This window comes from Pteropus vampyrus, unplaced genomic scaffold (assembly GCF_000151845.1).
Source record: "Pteropus vampyrus isolate Shadow unplaced genomic scaffold, Pvam_2.0 Scaffold1000002048, whole genome shotgun sequence".
NCBI classification, from domain to species: domain Eukaryota; kingdom Metazoa; phylum Chordata; class Mammalia; order Chiroptera; family Pteropodidae; genus Pteropus; species Pteropus vampyrus.
The window spans coordinates 32,220-56,399 of NW_011916450.1; the positions used below are offsets into that span (position 1 = coordinate 32,220).

At 39.4% G+C, this 24,180-nt stretch overlaps 1 protein-coding gene across 1 annotated transcript in view; it reads left to right on the forward strand.

Annotated features, from left to right (window-relative positions):
- Positions 1-20,403, forward strand: part of LOC105311214 (zinc finger protein 169) — a 42,431-nt gene extending 22,028 nt beyond the window's left edge. The window contains 5 exon segments of the mRNA XM_023526984.1: positions 3,325-3,451; positions 3,924-4,019; positions 17,526-17,847; positions 17,849-18,342; positions 18,345-20,403. Of these exon segments, the coding sequence (XP_023382752.1) occupies positions 3,325-3,451; positions 3,924-4,019; positions 17,526-17,847; positions 17,849-18,342; positions 18,345-18,907 (1,602 nt within the window). The 3' untranslated portion in view covers positions 18,908-20,403.
- The last annotated feature ends 3,777 nt before the right edge of the window (positions 20,404-24,180 follow it).

Genomic DNA, 24,180 nt, shown 5'->3' on the forward strand with positions numbered 1-24,180 from the left:
CTGGTGATTCCCATACCTAACTGGTGGGCCCACCCAAGCCATTTCCAGTGGCTTTTCCATACAAATGGCCTATGTTGACTAATGCTGCTAACTTTCCTAAAACCTCTCAAAGGTTCACAAACCACAAACAAGCAGCATCTGGCCTTGATGTAGTCCATACCTCTTGCTAAGCAGCCTTAAGCCCAGCAGTAGCAGCAGCCAGCCTCAGTTTACTGCTTAATCTCTTCCAGGCACCTCTAAGCCCAGTGCAAGTGGTAACCATTGGCAGATCACTTTGTAGGTTGTATCAAGTGACCTCTGTTAGAGCACAGGCAGCAGCTGACCTTGGCCTGCACTAGAGCACCTCTCAAGATGCCTCAGAACCAACACACCTGGTGGCCAGTTTTAGACCACAGCACACCTGGTGGCCAGTTTTAGACCACAGCACCATCCAACCACCTCCACAAATGACTGACCCAAAGGGCACCAGGGCACTGCTAAACCAAATCCTGCTGCATAGGGTCAGGCCCTGCACGACAGCTCCTCAGCCTGAGAGTCAGTCCCTCATATTGACATGCCAACAGCAGTCAAGCCTCAATTACTACAGGAGGGCACACACAACCCACACAAGAAACATACCTGAAGCACCTGGCTCAGGTAACAGGGAGACTGAGCCACTGGGCCCCACAGGACACCTACTACATAAAGTCATTCTCCCAACATGGGGTGATGTAGCAGCTCTACCTAATACATAGAAATAAACAGAGATGCAGCCAAAATGGGGAGACAAAGAAACATGTTCCAAATGAAAGAGTAGAACAAAGCTTCAGGAAAAAATAAATAAATAAACTAAACAAAATGGAAATAAGAAATCTACCAGATGCGTAGTTCAAAACACTGATTTATAAGGATGCTCAATGATATCAGTAAGAATGTCAAAGAGGAAACATAAAAATCGTGACAGAAAATATAAAAAACTAGTTAAGTGAAAAATACAATAACTTAAATGAAGAATAGAAGTAATCAACAGTAGATTAGATGAAGTAGAGAACTGAATCAGTGATTTGGAGCACAAGGTAGCAGGAAATATCCAGTCAGAACAGGAAAAGAAAAAAAAATAGTTTAAGAGGCTTCTGGGACAAGACGAAGCATACCAACATTTGCATCATAGGGGTACCAGAAAGAGAAGTGAGAGAGCAAGGAATTAAAAACCTGTCTGAAGAAATAATGATGGAAAACTTCCCTAACCTGGTGAAGGACATAGACATACAAGCCCAGGAAGCGCAAAGTCCCAAACAAGGTGAACCCAAGGAGGCCCACTTGAAGACACATGTATATATATATTATTATATATATATAATATCTTTATCCATTCATATATATACACACACTATATATATAAAATATATATATATTATATATATAGTATATATATAATATCCTCTTTATCCATTCATACACAGACACACACACACACACACACACACACACACACACACACACACACACACACACATATACATACAAGTGAATATTAGCCATAAAAAAGAATGAAATTTCGCCACCTGCAACAACATAGATGGACCTAGAGGTTATTGTTCTGAGTGGAGTAAGGCAGAGAAAGACAAATGCCATATGATTTCACTTATATGTGGAATCTAAAAAAACAAAATAGACAACTGAAACTCATAGGTACAGAGAATATTTTGATGGTTGCCAAATGGGAGGAGATTTCACTTATATGTGGAATCTAAAAAAACAAAATAGACAACTGAAACTCATAGGTACAGAGAATATTTTGATGGTTGCCAAATGGGAGGAGCTTTAGGAGGATGGCTTAAAAGGGGGAAGAGATTAAGAAGTCCAAATTGGTGGTTAGAAAATAATCATGGGGATATAGAGTATAAGAGGCATAGTTAATAATATTGTAATAACTACGGTTTCAGATGGATATTAGATTTATTGGTATGATCACTTCATGTGTTATATAAAAGTCTAATCTCACTGTGTTGTACACCTGAAACTAATATAATACTGAAAAAAAAAAAAAGAAAGGAAAAACAAAGGCTATAACAAGAGACAAAGAGGGACCCACCAATTCCACTTCTGGATAGTTATCCGAAGAAACCCAAAACACTGATTCAAAAAGACATATGCATCCATATGTTCATTGCAGCATTGTTTACAGTGGCTAAGATATGGAGGCAACCTTGGTTTCCATCGATAGATGAATGGATAAAGAAGAGGTGGTATACATATACAATGGAATATTAGCCATAAAAAGAAAAATCTTGCCATCTACAACAACATGGATGGACCTAGAGAGTATTATGCTAACTGAAATAAGTCAGGCAAAAACAAATAGCATTGATCTCATTTATATATATAAAAAAAAAAAAACAAAATATACTAACAAACAAAACAGAAACTCTTGGATACAGAGAACATTTTGATGGTTGCCAGATAGGAGAGCGTGTGAGGGGGTTGCATGAAGTGGGGAAGGGATTATGAGGTACAAATTGGTAGTTACAAAATAGTCATGGGGATATAAAGTATAGCATAGGGAATATAGTAGTAATATTGTAATAACTATGTATGGTTTCAGACGGGTACTAGATTTATTGGTGTGATCACTGTAAGTTATATAAGTGTCTAATCACTGTGTTGTACACCTGAAACTGATATAATATTGTATGTAAACTAATTGAAAAATAAAAATTATAGCAAAAATTACAATACCATTAAAATCACTAAAAAGAAATTCTTAATAAAACATATAGGATTTGTTTGCTGAAAACCACAAAATGCTGATGAAAGAAATCAAAGAACATCTTAATAAATGGAGAAACATTCTGTTCGTGAATTTGAAGAGGCAACATAGTAAAGATGTCAGTTCTCCCCGAACTGATATACATGTTTAGTGCAAATCTCGTCAAAATTCTAGAAATATTTTTGGTAGTTATAGACAGATTATTCTAAATTTTATGTGGAGAGCCATGTGTTCTAGAATAGCTAAAATAACCTTTCATATGAAAAAGTGGGAGGAATCAGCCTACCTGATTTCAAGACCTATTATATATATAGCTACAGTAATCAAAACTTTTTAACAGTGTCATAGACATAGCAATCAATAGAACAGAATAGAGAACTCTTAAATAGACTTGCTAGCAATGTTGAGGAGAGGATTAACACATGGCACCAGGATTCAGGCTAAAAACAGGATCTGTGTATCTCACTCGGGTGCCCCCCGGCAATCTTCTTGCTGCCTCGGCCCTGGTTAGTGGCTTAGGTTGACTAGTAGGCATGGCTGGCTCCTGAGTGAGCAGGGATGTATTTGTGTTACAGGCATTAATGGCCTTCCAGGATATAGCTGTGGCCTTCACCGAGAAGGAGTGGAAGATCCTAAGTCCTGCTCAGAGGACCCTGTATCGGGATGTAATGCTGGAGAACTACAGCCACTTGGTGTCGCTAGGTAAGGATGGTCCTTCTCAGGTCTTGGCCTCTGTTTGTGGGCATTTTAAGATTTATGTAACAACCATCATGCTTTTGGCTGAGAAATAAGAATAATATTTTCCCCATACCCCCAGTGAATGTCTGGATTCTATAGAGTTGAAAGTAGTGAAGTTATGAGTGTTTGTGTAGTTGACTGCATTTCATATTTCCAGGCCTCTTTTAAGGCCTGGTCACTCCTCCCAAGTGAACGTGTTTTAAATGGGGGAATATTTGTATTCACTCAAGCACACAGGAGAATCAGCATAGTGCCTGTAGCTCCAGGATTTCCCCCTCGCTTTAGCCATTTTTTCTCAGCATTCAGAGAGCCTTTGTCCCCACTTTGTGCTTCCCTGCTCCCTTCTGCATTGTTGCATTCCCCAGCTGACTGAGTTCTGTGATAGCCTTTTAAGCAACTAACCCAAGGTCCCCTCGGTTTCTTTCCCTGTGAATAGGAATTGCCTTTTCCAAACCAGAACTCATCACACAACTGGAACAAGGAGATGAGCCCTGGAAAGATGAGAGTGAATGTCTTCTGGACCTTTGTCCAGGTGAGTGGAAAGCACCAGGTAGACAAGGAGACGGGCCAGTTGAAGAGCTTAGCAGATGAGGAAGGAGAATCATCTGTGATCTCCCAGGGGAAGCTGTTCTCCAGGCCTCCCTTCCAAACTGCTCACCCCAAAGAGGGCTTCCCTGGCACCGCACCCCCGCTCCTCCCCCAGGGGTCTCACTCTGCTCATTTGGTGTCCATTCTCCAGCATGAATAGGATCTCCCTATTGGGCTTTTCTTGGTAGGCCTGATCTTCAACATAGTACTTGTCTTCTGAGCCTGAATCATCTGCTCCTTCTAGATACTGTCCAGTTTCTGTTTTTAACTTGGTAACTTTTTTGTGCACCAGTTCTACTCCATGAATTCCCATAACATTATTTTTTTATGATGGATTATTTAAGATTACAACAGGGTATGAAGAATTATGCAATAAGCACCAGTGTGCCTTCCCTGCAGCCTGAGAAATAAAACATAAAACCAGGCCACAGCCCCATACTGGTTGTGTTTGCCCCTCGACTTCGCCCCTGAGTATCCAGTTTATGGATTAGCATTTCTCAGGACTGCCTTTATCCTTTTTTTTCCATTTGATGATCCTTCAACCATACAGAGTGTTGCTTTTCATGTTTATAAATTCTGTACATAGTATTGTAATGTATACATCCTTCTGTAACAATGTGCAGGTTTAGTTTATACTTTTTAAAACTGTTACACGATTCCATTATATGAATATTTCTGTTTTAATGAAGTTGAATCATCAATTTCTTTCTTTTGGACATTTAAGTTTTTCCGATTTTTGGCCGTTAAATAAGTTGCTATCTATATATTCTTGTTACTTCCTTGAAAACACCTGCTGCAAGAGTTTCTCCAGATGACTACGTAGGAGTGCAGCAGCTGGTTCATAAACACTGAGTGTTCTCAACCTGATTAGGATGTGCCACATTGTATTATGAAGCTGTTATACCACTTTACACTCCTGGTAGCAGCTCCCGGTAGCAGCAATGAGCGCTCTTGTTTTACATCCTCACCAACATCTAGGTACTGTCAGATCTCGTTTTTCACCTATCTCTTTGGTCTGTGGTGAAATCTCAGGGGTTGGGGGAGCTTTGCTTTCCTTGAGCATGAGCATCTCTTCTTGTATTGATTAGCTATTGGTATTTCCTCTTCTGTGATTTGACTGTTTAAGGGGTTTCCTTTTCATTTGGCTGTTTTGTTCTGTTATTGATTTGTAGAAATTCCATATAAATTCTGAGAACATTATAGGTCATTAATCCAACTGGAATTAATTTTATGTGAAGTTGGGAGGTAAGGATAAATTTTTCTGTGATTTGTCTTTTTTTATTGTTTTATTTTCAACATTCCTGGCACTTTATTTTTGTTTTGTTATTTTTCAGCTCTAGATACAACCATACATCTGGACTTGTACTTTACAGTGAATTCAATGCTTTTGCCTTAAAAAAAAAAACAAAAAAACAAAAAAACTGTTATATAAGCTATACTTATTACCATAAGAAAAATATGTTATGGTATAAGGTATTATTATGGTATAATAGTTAAGGGATAATTATAAGGTATATTATCAAAGTATAATAAACTACATATAAAATATAAAATGTGTAAGTTTTGACATGTATACATCCATAAAACTGTTGCCACAATCCAAAAATACTGAGCATACCTATCACCCCAAAGTTTCCTTGTGCCTCACTTGTAAGCCCTATCTCCTGCCCCCCCTGTTCTCTCCCTTCTCCCCATATCCAGACAAGCACTGATCTGCTTTCTGTCATTATAGATTTGTTTGCATTTTCTAGAATTCATAAATCAAATCATACAGAATACATACTAGATTCTTTCACTCAACATATTTACTTTAAATTTCATCCACAGTGTTGCATGTATCAACAGTTCATTTCTTTTTATTGCTGAGTAATATTTCTTTATATAGATACCACAATTTATTTAACCATTCACCTATTGCAAGACTTTGAGTAGTCTCCAGTTCTGATGAATACAAATAAAGCCTGTGGGAACATTCATGACAAGTCTTTGTGTGCATTAACTTTCATTTCTTTAGGCTAAATACTTGAGACTGGAATGGTTGGGTTGTATGATACGGTGTATAATTAACTTTTTAATCACTTTACAAACTGTTTTCCAAAGTGGCTGCACCATTTCACATCTCACCAGCAGTGTATGAGGGTTCCAGATGTTCCACATCTTTGTCAAAACTTGGTATTATTATTTTAATTTTAGACATTCTCATAGCTGTGTCATGCATTTTGAGAATCTTTTCATGTGCTTATTTGCCATCTATCTCTCTTCTTTGATGAAATGTCTTCTCAAATCTTTTGCCCATTTAAAAAATTTGTTTCTTATTTTATTATTATTGAGCTTTGAAAGTTCTTCATATATTCTGTAGAGAAGTCCATTATCACATATTTGATTTACATATATTTTCTCTGTGGCTGACTTTTCATTCTCCTAATAGTGTCTTTCAAAGAGCAATTAATTTTGGTGAAGTCAAAGTTTCAATTTTTTTTCTCATGAATCTCACTTTTGGTGGTATATTTAAGTAATCTTTGCCTAAAATAAGGTAAAAAAGATTTTCATATATATTTTTTCTTTTAAAAGTTTTATAATTTTTATTTTACATTTAGATCTATAACCTATTATGAGTAAATTTTTCTGCTTGGTACCAGGTCTGGATTTAATTACACTTCTTTTTCTGTTTTTGTTTTCCGGTGTTTTCTTTTTCTTTTCTTTTTTTTTTTTTTTTTGCATACAAATGTCCATTCTTTTCTAGCATCGTTGATTGAAAAGACAACTCTTTCTTTACTGAATTGCCTATGTACATTTACAGTAAATCAGTTGACCATATGTGTATGGGTCTATATCTGGGTTCTGTTTTTTCTACTCCTCTCTTTTTATATCTTGATGCCAGTACCACATAGTCTTGATGGTCGTAGCTTTATAATAAGTCTGGAACCCAGAAAGTATAAATCCTCCAACATTTTTTTTTTCAAGTTGCTTTAGTTATTCTAGATTCTCTGCATTTCCATTTGGACTTTAAAATTACCTTGATTATTTGCACAAAATAAGCATACTGGGATTTTGATTGGGATTAAGTTGAATCTACATCAATTTGTGGACAATTTACATATACATAATATGTATCATCCAATACATATACATAGTATATCCTTCTATTTTTATAAGACTTCTTAATCTTTGTCAGCATTGTTTTGTAGTTTTTGGTACACAGGTCTTGTGCATCTCATCAGATTAATCCCTTTGTATTTCATATTTTTGGATGCTATTTAAGTTAAGCTATTTTTAAATTTCAGTTTTCAATTGTTGACAGTACATAGAAATACAATTAATTTATGTTTAATGATCTCGTATCTGGTAAACATGCAAAATTCTTAGTCCTAGTAGCTTTTGTAATAGATTCTATAGGATCTTCTACATAGATGATCATGTTATTTGTGAATAAGTAGAGTTTACTTCTTTCCATTCAGTATGTCTTTAATTTCTTTTTCTTGCCTCATTGCACAGGCGAGAACATCCAGTGCAATGATGAATTTAAATGGTGAGCGTGGACATCCTTTCCTTGTTCCTGAACTTATGAGGAATGCTTTCCTCCTAAGTGTAAGTTTTACAGTTGCCTTTATCAATTTGACAAACTTCTCTCCTATTCCTTGTTTGATGAGACTTTTATTGGGAATAGATGTTGGATTTTGTCAAATGTGTTTTTGGCATCTTTTGAGATGATCATATATGTTGTGTATTTTTTTTTTTTAGTTTTTTTTTTTAATTTGGTGAATTACATTGATTTTTTTTCCTGTTAAACCAGGCTTGTATTTCTGTTAATATAGTGCACTGACTTTATTCAGATCTTACCAGTTTTTCCTTCACTCTCTCGTATGTGTGTGTATTTATTTAGTTCTATGAGATTTTATCCCATGTACATTCATGTAACTGCTCCCATATTCAAAGATACAGAACAGTTCCATCACAAGGATTCCTTGTGCTACCCTTTTATTCCCTCTCTTTCTCTGGCAACCACTAATCTGCTCTCTGTCTCTATAATTTTGTCATTTCAAGAATGTTATATAAAGAAAATCATATTGTGTGTTACCTTTTGGGATTGCCTTTTTTCATTCAGTATAACTCTCCTTAGATCCATCTAAATTGTTGCATGTGTCAATACTTCATTCCTATGATTGCTGAGTAGTATTTCATGGTATGAATGTACCAGTTTGTTAAACCATTCATTCAGTGAAGGACATCTGGGTTGTTTATAGTTTCTGGGTATTATAAATAAAGCTGCTATGAACGTTTGTATACAGGTTTTTATGTGAACATAAAAGTTTTCATTTCTGGAATAAATGTCCAAGAGTGTAGTTTCTGGGTCATATTGTAAATACATGTTTAGTTTTATAAAACGCTGTCATGCCCATTTCCAGGATAGCTGTACTGTTTTAAATTTTCACTAGCAATTTTTGAGTTTCTCCCGCATTCTTACCAGCATTTGGTGTTAACATTATTTTTTATTTTGTCTATTCTCACAGATTTCTAGCAATATCTCCTTGGTTGGTAAAAGTGAGGAGTTTAGTACAAGCAGTTTATTTCAGGGAGAGCTGAATAGTTGAGCATATCTGAGTTAAGTGCAATATATCAAGGCTCTATGCTTCTTGGAAAAGAGACTGATATTCTCACTGTGAGTAGGTAAAGAGGTGATGAGGCTCTATTCATGTATGTCTGTTGCTGTCATTTCGTGAGGTCTTCATGGCATGTCCTTAGCAACTGATCATTCTCCTTAGACAATCTCTATCCCTCAGAGTGGTTGGCAGGTATAAGTGTGTGTTAAGATCTAATCTGAACACCGAATGGTACTGGCAAAGATAATCTAACAAGTGGTGAAAGGTAAGAGATCGTCTCCTCCTTAGCTCATGCAGGTAATAGGCAGGCAGAGACCCACGGGCTCATGCCCAGGGTGTCCACTTAAGCTCTCTACACATGGCAGTTTATGAGCCAGATCCTAGCATCTTAGCCGGGTGGGCCCGATGAAAGGTGGTTGGTCCAAGAATAATGAGTATCATGCATATAATTACCTAAAGTTATTTTTTCTTTTTAGGTGGAATTTATTTACAGGAAATGTGAAATCTTAAGTGTACTAGTCCACAGGTTCACACGGTGCCTGTACCTCCACAACCTAAACTTTATCAAGATAGATTATTAACTGAAATCCTATCACATAGTTTCCATGTGCCCCATCCCAGTAAACTATCACCTCTGTGCCTGAGAGGTACCACTGATCTGATTTTATTTCACTGTAAATTAGTTTTCCTGCTGTACAATTTTGCAAGAATGGAATAATATAATACATATTCTTGTGTAAGTCTTCTTTCACTCAGTGTAAAGATTTTAACTATATCCATGTCGTTGCATACATATGAGTAGTCTGTTCCTTTTTAATGCTGAGTACTACTCAACCCCTCATATGAATATATGACTGTTTATATCCATTCTCCTTGATAGATACCTTGATGGCTTCCAGTTTTTAGTTATTTTGAAAAAGCTGATGTTAACATCCTTATGCTAGGTTTTTTTGTTTGGTAAACTTTTGTTTTTATTTCTTGTGGATAAGTCCCTGGATGTCTTAGTTTCCTATGGTTGCTGTAACAAATTACCACAAACTGAGAGGCTTAAACAACAGAAATTTATTCTCACAGCTTAGAAACCAGAAGTTTAAATCAACGCGTTGGCTGGGTTGTCTCCTGTCCTCTAGTAGTTGCTAGCACTCCTTAGCATTCTTTGGCTTAGAGCTATGTCACTCCAATCTCTGTCTCTGTGGTCACACAGCTCTCTTTCTTCTATGTATCCAAATCTCCCTCCCCTTGTAAGGATACCAGTCATTTTATTAAGGCCCATACTAATCCAGTAGGATATCACCTTAACTTAATTATATCTGCAAAGACTATTTGAAAATAAGGAAATAAGGCTATATTCATATGTTCCTGGTAGACATGAGTTTTGATGGGATACTATTCAACCCAATATACTGGGTTATAAGGTAATCAAATGTGGAGTTTTATAAGAAATGATTAGACCTTTTCCAAAGTGTTTGTACCATTTTTCTTTTCCATGAACAACATATGAGAGTTCCTATTGTTTCACATTCTCTCTGACAGTTTTATTTTATCTCTGGTGAAGGATGTGTAGTGCTATCTCATGGGGGTATTAATTTCCATTTCTCTGATGGTTAACAACGTTGAGCACTTTCTATGTGCTGTTTGCTCAAATCTTTCCAGTTTTTTATTGTATTATTTTTCTTGATATTGTTGAATTCTATGAGTTCTTTATTAATCCTGTCATATGTACATTTTGCAAATATTTTCTCAGTCCGAAACTTTTCTGTTTATTTTTTAACAATAATTTTTGATGAATAGATGTTTAGTTTTGAGAAAGTCTGATTTTTGCTTTCTTTTAAAACTTTTATTGTCACGATAATCATATTTTCTTCTAAATACCATACAGTCTTAGCTTTACGTTTAGGTCTATGATCCATCTTGAATTAACTTTTGTGTATGGCATGAGGCATGGATCAGGGTTTAATTTTCTTTTTCATATAGCTATCCAGTGGCTCTGGCACCACTGTTGAAAAGTCTTGCCTTTCCCTCATTGGATTGCTCTGTTGAAAATCCAATGACTGGTTAAGTGTGGGTCTATTTTAAAGTCTCTGTTCTGTTCCTTCAATTAGTATGTCTATCTGTAAACCAAACACACTGTATTACTACTGTAGGATCATAGAAAGTCTTGAAATCAGGTAGTATGAGTCTTCTCCATTTTTCTTTTTCAAGATTGTTTTGGATAGTTGAGGTCCTCTTCATTTACATTTAAATTTTAGCATCAGCTACTCATAAAGGGAAGGAAGAAAGAGAAGAAGGGAGGATGGGAGGGAGAGAGGGAGAGGAAAGAAGAAAAGGAAGAAGGAAAGAAGGAAGGAAGGAAGGAAGGAAGGAAGGAAGGAAGGGGGGGGAGGGAGAGAAAGAGTGAAGGAGGGAGGAAGGGAAAGAAAAAGAAAACCTGGGTAGTGTTTATTATTGAGATTTTAGTCTATCAATAGATAACTTGGGGGAGAAATTACATCTTACCAGTATCAAGTCTTATAACCCACTATGTAGTTTTAAATTCCTCTCAGCAAAATAAAAGTTTATGAGATGCAGCTAAAGCAGTGTTTTTATAGCCTTAAGTGCTTTTATTTATAAAGAAGAAAGGTCTATATAGGATCATTGACTTAAGCTTTTACTTTAAGAAGCTAGAAAAAGAAGAGCAAGGTAAATGCAAAGTGAGTAAAAGGACGGGATAATGAAAATAAAAGCAGAAATCAATGAAATATAACACAGATTAACAGAAAAACTTGCAAGCCAAATGTTGACTCTCTGAAAACATCAACAAAATTATATATTGCTAGGTAGATTAACCAAGGAAAAGAGAAGGAAGACATGAATAATCAGTTGAGGAATAAAAGGGAAGTTATCACTACATATCCTTCAGACTTGAAAAGTCCGATTTTTTTGCTTTCTTTGAAAACTTTTATTGTCATGATTATCTGTATTTTGAAAAGGACACTAAAGGGATATTATGAACAAGTTTATACTAACAAGTTTTAACAATTTAAATGGATGAATTCCTTGAAAAATACTACTGACACAGAATGAACAAAATCTGAGTAATGCTACATTTATTATAATTAACTTGGTGGTGGATCCATAAACCTACACATGTAATAAAAATACTCAAATTGAATCCAACCTTGTTTAAAAAATATTATACATCATCCCCAAGTGGAATTTATTCCACATATGCAAAGCTCAACATTAGAAAAGCCATATTATAGAATACTGTTCAATTCATATTCATGTATCCTCTAATATGGTGAATGCTTTCTCTCCAGCTGTCCTTTCTTTCTGAGTCCTCACCCAAATCACCTTTAATGTCATATTTCTACCAGCAGTCTCTTCTTGTCAAGCGAGGCTTTTTCTAGCATGCATCTCAAAACTCTTCTAGCCCTTACTTATCACCTTGTTCCAAAGACACTTTCATAATTTCAAGTATTATAGCAGTACCCTACTTCTCAGTATCAAATCAGTATTCAGCTTATCCAGAGTAACAGAATTAATAGGATGCATGAGTACACACACACACAAGATGAGCTGTATTATAAGACTATAAGGAATTGACTCATGTGATAATGGAGGCTGAGAAGTCCCAAAATCTGTAGTCAGCAAGATAAAGACCAGGAGAATCGATAGTGTGTGTGGTTCCAGTCCAAAGGCCAGCAGGCTCTACACCCTTGAGGAACTAATGTTTCAATTTGAGTGTGAAAACAGGAAAAACCAAAACAACAACACTACCACCGTATCCCAACTTGAAGGCAGTCAGGCTAAAGAAATTCCCTCTTATTTGGGGGAGGGTCAGCCTTTTGTTCTCTTCAGGACTCAGCTGATTGGATGAGGGCCACTCACATAAGGGAGGACAATCTGCTTTATTCAGTCTACCCATTTATATGTTAAAAGTCATTTAAAAACACCCAGAATAATGTTTAACTAAATGTCTGGGCCACCTGTGGCCAGCTAAATTGATCCATAAAATTAACTCACATATGCCAAATTTCTTTTATATTGTTTTAAAATCATGGAGATGGCATGTTATGACAGTTGTTCAATTACCAAGGATTAATTCTGATAACATTGCAAATGTCACCTTTTACATTTTGGACCAAGTCTTAAAATTCTTTAAATTGTTTAAAAGCAGTGAATGCACAGCATTCCTCTTGTGAGCTGCTATCTGAAGCCATTTACTTTACCCACAGTTCTTGCTTCTATACTGCATCCTTGGAACTGCAGAAGGAAAGATTTCCTGAAGGAGCCATTAGGCATCGATTTTCTTCTCTTTCTGTTGGAAAGCTTTGAGTTTGTGTACTATTACTGATGTACTTATTGGTCTCAAAACTCAATTGGCACAAGAGCAGTTGTAGATTTTAAGTTTATATACTTATTTTCTTCTACATCCTGGAAATTTTTGATTCACTGAAAAAGAATTAACTTGGTAAAATTTTATTTTTATTTCTCCTTTTATTCAGGAACTTCTGGATGTTTAAAACCATGTTAAAGTTTAGAGTTTTCCAAAGTGGACATTGTAATTCTCACTCACTTTTAGTTAAAATTTGTCACATTACTAGCTAGGCACAAAAATTTTGATAAATGAACATTCTAATTTAAAGAATGGTTAGAATTGGTTCCTGTAAGGGTGACATTAGCCATATTTAAATCAGTCACCATATTTAATTTAGAAGACACAAAAGTGTCTCCTTCAGAAGAGAAGTCAAAATGGCATAGATGATAGAGGCTTCGCTTATCTGCTTTTATGACCACATCAAAGTCGTGACTGAAACACAGAGCAAACAGCAAGCAGAGTTGCCTGGGGTCTAGATGAACAAGCTGTACAACTAGTGGGAGAAATAAGAAATCACCCTGCAGCGGAAGGTGGTAGGACGTGGCAAGGACGTGAGGCTACCCAATCTCCAGCAGCTGAATGGGACAGAGGCTGTGGGAGCTGCAGGCAGCAGCTGCAATTGGCGGCTGCAGACACCTCTTAAAGGGGCCGTGTGTGCAACCGGACTACCACGGGGATAGACCTGCTTGCTCTGAGCACCAGTGCCTTGACGACTGCTCAGGGGGCACCAGGGACTTACAGGGGGATGCTGAGTTGTTGGAGTGAGGGCCAGAGCTGAGGCTTTCTCCTGGACAGAAGTGCCAGTGGTGTCCATTGTTCCTCTGTTGAGCCTTTCCCATCCCAGTGTGCAGGACGCAGCACTGCCATAGCTGAAGTCATCAAACTGGATAACAGGTTGCTTCGACCAGAGGATTCCCTAAAACTCCGCCTCCTCCAACTCACTGCTTTACTCAAGCCACATCTAGTGGTGTCCTCGCTCAGTCATATGCAACTTGCAGAACAAGTTCCAAGACCCACACTGGTGGCAGCTGACTTCAATTTCTGGCATGGCCTCTTGAGGCAACTGTAAGCACAGCATCTGTGGATTGCCTGCTGAATCTTAACAGGTAGCCCCAGAGTAACACAGGCTGGGGCTAAAGTTGGCCTACTCCTGAATCACTCTCAGGACTATGCCACTGGATACCTACTACACAAAGCCATGTTAATAAGACAGGGAGACTTAGGAGCTTTGCTTAATACATAGAAACAGACACAGAAAGGCAGCCCAATTGAGAAGACAAGCAGAAACCAGAGATCCAGAACAGAGATCCAGGAATAATGGAGTCAAGCAATCTAACAAATGCAGAGTTCAAAACAATGGTTATAAATAAAGATGCTCAATGAACTTAGGGAAAGAGTAGATGAACTCAGTGAGAACTTTAACAAAGAAATTTAAAAATGGAAATTATAAAAGGGAACCAGTCAGAAATGAAGAATACATTATCTGAGATGAAGAGTATATTAGAGGGAATCAACAGAGTGAATAAAGAAGAGGATCGAACCACCAATATAGAGGATGGGGAAGTCAAGGACACTCAATCAGAATGTCAAGAAAAAAAGAAGCCAAGACTATAATAATAATTTAAGGAGCCTATGGTACACTATTAAATGTAAAAAAATACCCATGCCATAGGGGTACCTGAAGGAAAACAAGAAGTTGAAGAACTATTTGAAGAAATAATGATGGAAAACTTCCCTAACTTGGTGAAGGAAATAGACATATAACCCCAGGAAGCTCAGAGAGTCCCAAAAAGGATGAACCCAAAGAGGCCTACACCAAGACACATTATAATTAAAAGGCCAAAGATTAAATACAAAGAGAAAATCTTAAAAGCATAAAAGCAGTTAGTTACCTACAAGGGAGCACCCATAAGACTGGCAGCTGATTTCTCCAAAGAAACCATGCAGGACAGAAGGGCTTGGCACAAAATATTCAACACAATGAAAACCCAGGATCTACAACCAAGAATACTTTATCCAGCAAAGCTATCATTTAAAGTCAAAGAACAGACAGAGAGCTTCCCAGACAAAAATAATCTAAAGGAATTCATCAACACCAAGCTACTATTACAGAAAATGTTGGAGGGACTTCTTTAAGAAGAAAAACATGTATCAAAAACATGAATAAAGAATGGTAATAACTACATGTCTATCAAATAACCTCAGATGGAAGAGAATTAAGTGCTCCAACCAAAAGAAAAGGAAATTGAATGGATAAGAAAACAACACCCCTACATATGCTGCCTACAGGAGACTCACTACAGATTAAAAGACACACAGACTAAAAGGAAAGGGATAGAAAAAGATATTGCCTTGATGGACCTAGAGCATATTGTGAATGAAGTCAGAGAAAGACAAATGCCACATAATTTCACATATACGTGGAAACTAAAGAACAAAATAAACAACAAAAAAACAGAAACAAACTCATAGATAGAGACTATTTTGAGGGCTACTAGATAGGAGGGGGCTTGGGAGGATGGTGAAAAAGGGCAAAGGGATTAAGAAATACAAGTGGATAGTCACAAAATAGTCATGGAGATATAAGAGCAGCATAAGGAAAATAGTCAACAATGTACTATGTAAGGGGAAAAGGAGTACTAGATTTAGTGGGGTAATCACTTGACCTCTAATCACTATGCTGTACAATCGAAACATCATTGTATGCCAACTCTAACTGAAAAAAAAAAAGCTCATTGAATTGTACAATGTAAATATGAGCAACTCATTGTCTATTATAGTTCAGTAAAGCTGGGAGGAGGGAAAGTTCCTCATTTACCGCTGAAAGGTACTCCTGTAATGATGTAATTTACCACTGGCCTTAGGCTTTATGACCAAGTGGGTGGACAAGCAAGCCAAAGAGAAGGAAGTGACTGCTTTTTTCTTCCCATCAAATCATAGACAAGTAGACAATTGTGCAATACTGAAAGCTCAGCCATCAGAACTTTAGAATTATAACTAACTAGTTATTTGAAACTGCTGGCCAGAAATGTATACACTTTCCACAGGTTGTGAAAATATGGACAACCTAGTTTAATAGACTCACTGACTAGGGCACATCTCCTGATGAGAGACCTGTAAACTGTACTAGGGCACATCTCCTGATGAGAGACCATGGTGGGACCTCTGATGGACAGAACTGTATGATAAGACTGAAAAGATGTTCACTTTTACATCTGGATGTCCAGTGGGGTCAGCACTTGATTATCAAGGCCATTTCACAGGAGCTTATAGATCTAGATGTGTGTGCATGTGTGTGCACACACACAGTTTGCTGAGAAAGAAATGTAGGGATTTTTAAGTGTTAGGAAGAGATTTCATAGTGGCTATTCTTGTTACTATTGAAAGCTGGCGTTTTAGACCAGATTGAATGAGTCAATACTGTAGATCAGGGTTTGGGAAACATTTTCTCTAAGAGGCCACATAGTAAATATTTTAGGCTTTGCAACTTTTATGTTCTTTGTTGCAACTACTCAACTTTGCCATTATGTGAAAGCTGCTGTAGACACTACATGAAGAATATGGCTGTGATCCAATGGACCTCTATTTACAAAACACCTAGTGGAATGTAGTTTCCTGACCCATGTTATAGATGGTTCATAAAACACATCTCACTTTGGCGAAGAAAGAATCAGGTCTGGGAAGGCATGGTATACTTTATTTAAAGTTCATGTATTTTTCATCAGCTTCAAGTAAATAGAACCAGCGTAATGGAATAAGGTGTACAAAATTGATATCTCCTAGGCAAGAGCTGTTATGTAGGCAGAAATTTTTCCTTTTACAACAGCTTGTAGAAAACTGAGAAAAGCAAGTCTTGGCTTGATTGGAGACACAAGGAGCTAGGATCCTTTAAGGGGTTGCAGACCTGGACTGTGTCTTGTTTCACTGCCGGTCCCCACTTTTTGACAGAGAACCCAGCACATATCCTTTAGGAAGTACTTGTTAAGGATGGTGGCACCACCTTCCAGTTCATTTCCCACATGGATCTCTGATCTCTCCTTTATACTGCCTCCTCCATGGGGCTTCTAGGTGGAATGACTGTGTAATGGCCCCATCCCTCTCTTATAGGAAAAGTCACTAAAGAAATTTGTAATAAGTTGTATAGTTTAACTTTCCGTAAAAGCATATATTTGTGGAAAATGTTTACATCAGTGTTACTGTCTGTGGCTTCTGAGATAATTGTATTGGGGAACATGGTTAACTCTAATGGCAGCAAATTATATGGCTGGTACTGTCTGTGATGCTTTCTTGAAACTATTTAGTCAGGCTGGTATTTAGAGCTGGCTCATATTGTGAGTTCTGTGTTGCAACAGGATACACATTAATGTGTCACCGTGGGATGGAAGGTAGGTCGGTAAGTCTTTCTGTAAATATCTGAGGAATGACTGCTGGGTAAGTTTAACAGTCCACAAGGTACCTGCGGTGATTTTGACCAAGACTTTCTCTCCAGCAGAACCAAGGACAGAATTCCAGCCATGTCTTTCCTGGCCGGTGGCCTTTTCCAGTCCTCAGTTCCTCAGACAATATGTGTTGTGCGGTCACCCCCCTCAGATCTTCCCAAGCTCTTCTGCAGGAAACTACTTCCCACTAGAAGCTCCAAGCTGCTCAAGTGAAAAAGCAGAAGATGGAGAGAGAAAAGGCTCTAACGCCATGTTCAAGAGGCCACAGCAGAATGGGACTTCAAGTGTATTTTTTAGCCCATTTCAAGGTCAGCCAGTAGACACAGTGGTAGGCAGCAGAGGTGGAGGAATAAACCAGGGGATGGCCTCTAAGGAGAGAGACAGTGTTGATGAAGAAAAACATCTCAGAATCTGGAGCAGTCACATATGGAAAATATAGACTAGGACTTAGCACAAACCCAAGCCTCTTTAGCGTCCAGAAGCATCACGTGTGTCCAGAATGTGGCAGAGGCTTCTGCCAGAGGTCAGACCTCCTCAAGCACCAGAGGATGCACACAGGGGAGAAGCCTTATAGTTGTAGGGAGTGTGGGCGAGGCTTTGGCCGGAAATCCTCTCTCACCATACACCAAAGGAAGCACTCGGGGGAGAAGCCATATGTGTGCAGGGAATGTGGACGACATTTCAGATATACATCCTCACTCACTAACCACAAAAGGATACACTCTGGGGAGAGACCCTTTGTATGTCAGGAGTGTGGGCGAGGCTTTCGCCAGAAGATTGCTCTCCTCAGTCACCAGGTCACACACTCTGGAGAGAAGCCTTATATCTGTGCTGACTGTGGGCATGGTTTTCGACAGAAGGTCACCCTCTTCAACACCGGAGCTCACATTCAGGTGAGAGGCCCTTCTTGTGCCTGGAGTGTGCGTGTGACTTCAGGCAGTAGTCCCTGCTCCTCAGTCACCAGAGAACACACACTGGGGAGAAGCCTTATGTGTGCCCCGAGTGTGGGCGGGGCTTTGGTCAGAAGGTCACTCTTATCAGACACCAGAGGACACACACAGGGGAGAAACCTTACCTGTGCTCTGAGTGTGGACGCACCTTTGGTTTCAAGTCACTCCTTACCAGACACCAGAGGACACACTCAGGGAAGGAGGCAGAGGTATACAGAGTGTGTGAACAAGGACTTAGCCAGAAGTCCCAACTCACATCTGACCAGAGGACACACCCAGAAGAGAAGCCATGTGTGTGTGATGAATGTGGGCGTGGCTTTGGCTTCAAGTCAGCCCTCATCAGACACCAGCGGACCCATTCGGGAGAGAAGCCATACGTGTGCAAGGAGTGCGGTCGTGGCTTTAGCCAGAAGTCTCATCTCCACAGACATAAGAGGACCAAGTCTGGCCATCATCCCCTGCCACAAGGGCTGTTGTCCTGACCTTTCCTTTTCCCATGAGTGTGAAGATGGCAGAAGTCAATAGGAAATGTTCCACTTTCCTCAAATGCAGTGAAGAAAAAACTATATTCTTTCAGTGATAAGATAGCTGATTTATGGTTTACCTCCTGCACTAGCAATGTGTTTTAATTTGCTAGGGCTGCCATGGTACCATGGTACCAGACATGGTGCCTTAAAGAACAGAAACTTATTTTCTTGCAGTTTTTGAGACTAGAAGTTGAACATCAATGTGTAAGCAGTTTGGTGTCTTTGGAAGCCTCTCTTCTTGGATTGTACATGTGACTTCATTCTTACTGTGTCCTCACATGGCCTTTTTTTTCTGTGTGTATGCTTTCCTGGTGTCTCTCACTTATATAAGGACACCAGCCATGTTGGGTTAGGGACCTTATAGCATTTACCTTTTAACCACCCTCTCATCAACTAAGTCACACTGTAGGTTATGACTTCAGTATATGAATCTGGGAGAACAATTCAGCCCATAACACTCAGCTCTCAGCCTAAATTCCTATTCTTCTCACGTACAGAATACATTCACCCATCAGTACAGCCCCAAAAGTTGTAACCCATTCCAGCATCAACTATATGTCCAGAATCTCACCTAAATCAAATGTGAGTGACACTAGAGGTGTGCTTCACCCTTAAGCAAAATTCATCTTCAGCTGTGAACCTGGAAACCAGACATGTTATCTGCTTCCAAAACACAGTGGTGGGACAGGTCTAGAATTCACATTCCCATTCCAAAAGTAGGTTTAAGACTCAGGAATAATCTTTAGTTGAATTCTCTGCCCTCTCTTCCCACTAGGGTGGCAGCAGTGGTGTGGGACCCACTGTAACCATGAGAGACTTACTGGACCCCCACACTTTTACTCTCTGGGCCCACTATGCGTCTAGCAGACTGCTTATCTCTGTTTTACCTTTGTGGTCATTCTTTCCTCTTCTTGATGGATAACACATGTGTGCATCTGGACAGTTCTATTCTGGAGAATGCCTTCTTTTTGTCCTATCCACATTGCCTTTAATCCAACATGCCAGTTTCTGCTGAGATGGTTAATTGTTTCCAAACTAATCTCTTTATCAAGTGATTGTTTAGTCATGCCATGGTGTTCTTTCCACAACATGATTTCTCATTTTTTGCAAAATGAGAATTTTCCAAATCTTCAAGTTATCTCTCTATTCTCACATTTTAATATAAAGAGTAAGGAGAAGCCAGGCTGCACCTTCAATATTTTGTTTAGTTCATATCTGGCCAACAACAACTTCTGCCATAAAAGGGTGTTCTGACCTTTCCTTTCTCCATGAGTGTAAAGATGGTAGAAATCACTAGGAAATGTTCTGCTTTCCTGAAATAGAATGGAGGGAAAAAAATGTTTTCTTTTAGTGTTCATAAAATAGTTGGTTTATGGTTTACTTTTCTAAACAGCGGTCCTCTATATTTAATGCCCTTTTATTTTAATAAACTGCTTCTTTACAAAGCTGCACACCTGGTTGTGTACCTCATTCTGTCAAGAACCCCAAGGTATTCAACCTCATGGGAGACCTGGGAGAGTCACTCTGTATTTGTTGTAGACTCTTGTCCTGTAGAAGGGACAGCAATATTATAATGGCCATCCTCACCCCTTCTTAAGTCCTCCAGCAGTCATATGTGATCCCCAAGGCACACACTCAGCCTTTCCCAACAGCAGACTGAAGGGCATCTGTTAACACTCGTCCTTGTAGCCTGAAGCCCCATCCCGTTAGTTGTAAATACATGCCAGTAATCCAGCCCAAGGACTTAGGGCCTTCAGCCACAACTCTCCCTCATCTAAAGGGTCTAGAGCATCCACCTTATATTCCAGGAAAGGTGCTTCCCCTTAAGCCATTACCTCTTGTGCTCTCTAATCTCCAAAGCCTGACAAATACCCAGCTCAGGATTGGCCATGACCCCTTGCCTTAGGCACTGAATGTTCACTACAAGGTAATTTTCCCCAGGAGCAGATGTTTTGCTTATTAGTAATAAGACTAATAAAGTTAAATTTACAAAGCAATAAAAATTTTACATAGCAAAATAAGTACTATCAAAATACAAATGACTAGGAAAAAAGTATAGAACATAAATCAAAATATTACATAGATAAAGGGTGAACATCTCCACTTAATAGGAACTTTTAAACCTCAAGGGGAAAAGAACAGATGGATGTCTTATAGAAAAGTAGCCAAAAGACATATAAACAAATGAAAAGATGTTCAGCTTCACTCATAAGAGAAACGCAAATTACAACTTCACCAAGATACCGTTTCTCACTCATCAGCTTGGCACAAATTCAAAAGCTTGACAGTACTCTGTATTGGTGGGGCAATGAGGAAACAGGCATTTTCATAAATTGTTGGTGGAAATGCAGAATAGCAAAGCCTTCTAGAGGGGAATCTGGCAATATTTAAACTATACAGGTACCTATTGACATAGCCAGCACATTTCTAAGAATCCTGAAGAATCAGTTAAAATTTTGTCACTATACACATGCACAATATTTATATTTGAAAAATACTGAAAATTGTTTGAATATTTAAGCATAGTAAATCATATAAATTGGAGCATACACACAATGGAGTAATATGCAGCTGAGAAAAAGACTGAGGAAGAAGATACCAAGGAGACACTATGAGAGAAATGTTAAGTGAAAAGAGCAAAGTGCCAAAAGCATATATAGTTTGTTACCTTTTGTTTAAGAAAGAAGGGTAATGACGTCAGGCATGGTGGCATGAGGGGTCTCCTTGATTTCTTCCCTTGAAAGTACAACAAATTGAACAGCTATAATCCAACAGAAGATTCCCAGCCTACACAAACACTTCTGAGAGATCTGTGGATCAAAGCATCTGAAGGTGGGCAAATCAGGTGAGCAAGGGAGGAGGAAAAGGAGAGGAGTAAAGGTGGGTGCTGCAGACACAGTCCAGAGCTCCCCGTAGGACTGGGAGAGGGGAGGAATCCGGTTGTGGCATGAACACTCTGTATCTGATCATTCCTGTCTCAGTGATCAGAACATACTACAGCAGGACCCAGTGATCAGGACAGAGACCAGGGAAGAGACACATACAGAGGTGCAACAACTGTGTTCTAGAAAGTCGAGTCATGAGCCTGACAGCTTCCTCGCACCCACCCAGAGCTAGCGGTGAGTTGGTCTACAGAGTAGGGAGTCTGCAGCCCCGGGAAATAAGGAGACATCATGAGTGGCACACTGTGGCTGGTCCCAGTGACAAGGGTAGAGATACAGAGGAGAGGTAGCTGAGGCCTGGTGGTCACCATAACTGGAAAGAAAACAGCCACAGGTACACTGGCCTCTCCCAGCCCATGGCACCCACACACAGCCAAGATGATCCTGGTAGAGGTACTGGGGCCCCTCAGGCAGCAGAACACTGCATCTGGCTGCTGGGGCAGCACCCAAATGTCAGGGGCTCTTCAGGGTGTCAGAACCCCACTGCCCACCACATTCTCCCATAGGGGTGGAGCCCTGGGACTGAGGTGACCTGGTAACAGAAGAGACACACACCTCTCCAGGGAATAAAGGGCATCTTTTTGCCACACAGCAGAGATCCTCCTGGACAATGCAGGAGGTTTGTGTGCCACCTACTGGAAAACAAAAGAAAAACCTCAACCTACTAAAGAGGGATCAAAATAATGAATTCTTTTTAAAAAGTAGACTTCGGGGTGGCTCCATAGTGTAGTGGTTAGCACATCTGCTTTACATGCAAAAGGTTCTGGGTTCGCACCCCAGGTGGAGCCACGGACCATACCCCAGGTGCGCCAGGCCCCCCCAAGTACGCTGGGGATGCCAGGCCCGGGGGGCGCATCACGAGCACATGGGAGGAGACACCCCACCTTCAAAGATCCAGTTCTTAAGGGGAGACGGCAACATCCGTAGTCAGGGGTGGAAGTGGGGGCAGGGGCGGGGATTAAAGAGGCGAAAAAAAAAGAAAAGCAGAGTTCATTCCCATAAATGCCTAGACAGAGAAATAATCTATCAAATACCATGAACAACCAAGATGACAAAGCAGCTCTGAAAGAACATGAGAAATCTCCAGAGAATTAGACATACATAAATATATGACTTAAATGACAGAAAATTCAAGATTGCAGTTCTGAAAAAACTCAATGAGATGGAAGAAAATTCAGATAGGCAGTTTAATAGACTCAGAAACAAAATTAATGAACAATAGGAATACTTTACCAAAGAGATTGAAACTTTGAAAAAGAACCAAATAGAACTTCTGGAGCTGAAGAACTTAATAAAAGAGATGAAGAGTGAAATAGCGAGCTTAGGAAATAGAGATGACCAGATGGAGGAAAGAATTAGTAATATCGAAGACAGAAATCTGCAACTGACACAGATGGAAGAAGAGAGCCTTGAGAGAAAAAAAATTAAAGAACTGTACAAGAATTATCTGACATCATCAAAAAGAGCAATATTAGAACAATGGGTAGGAAGATTCTTCTGAAGATGGTGTAGAAGGTAGATCCTGTGCTCGCCTCCTCTCAAGGCCACATCAAAATTACAATGAAATTACAGAACAACCATCATTGGGAGTTGTTTGAGGTCTGGCAAAACAGAAGTCCTACAAGTGGGGATATACATAAGAGATCACTTCAAGACTGTTAGAAGGGGCAGAGATGAGAAACAACCCAGTCCCACAACCGCCTGTGGTAGTTGAGAATCAAGAAGGATATCTTAGCTGCTGAGGTCTCCCTGGAGATGAGAGGTCCTGGCTCCACACTGAGCTCCCCAACCCACTTCTAGTTCTGGGGAGAGAAGCTCCTACAACTTCTGGCTGTGAAAACTAGTGGAGATTGTGGCTGAGTGAGACAGAGGGCTGTGGGAGTCAAAGACGTTCCTCTTAAAAGGCCTGAACACAGACTTACTCAGTGACAGACGCACTTGGAGTACAGCTGGGGCAGCTGCTCAAGGAGCACCAGGGATATACGGGGAGGAACTGAGTTGTCCAGCTTAGGGCAAGAGCTGGAGGAGTGGCTTTTTCCCCATACAGGAGTGCTGGCAGAAGCCATTGTTACTTTGTTGAGCCCTTCCCATTCCAGGTATGCTGACACAGGCAGCTGCCATAACTGAGTCTCCATCAACCAGGCTAACACAGGTCACTGCCAAGGTGATTCTCTTCGACCCTGCTTCTCTCAACTTGTGGGCCACCCAAGCTGCCTCTAGTAGTTTTTTCCATACAAATGGCCTCTCTTGGCTCATGCTACAGACTTTCCTAAAACCTGTCAAAGG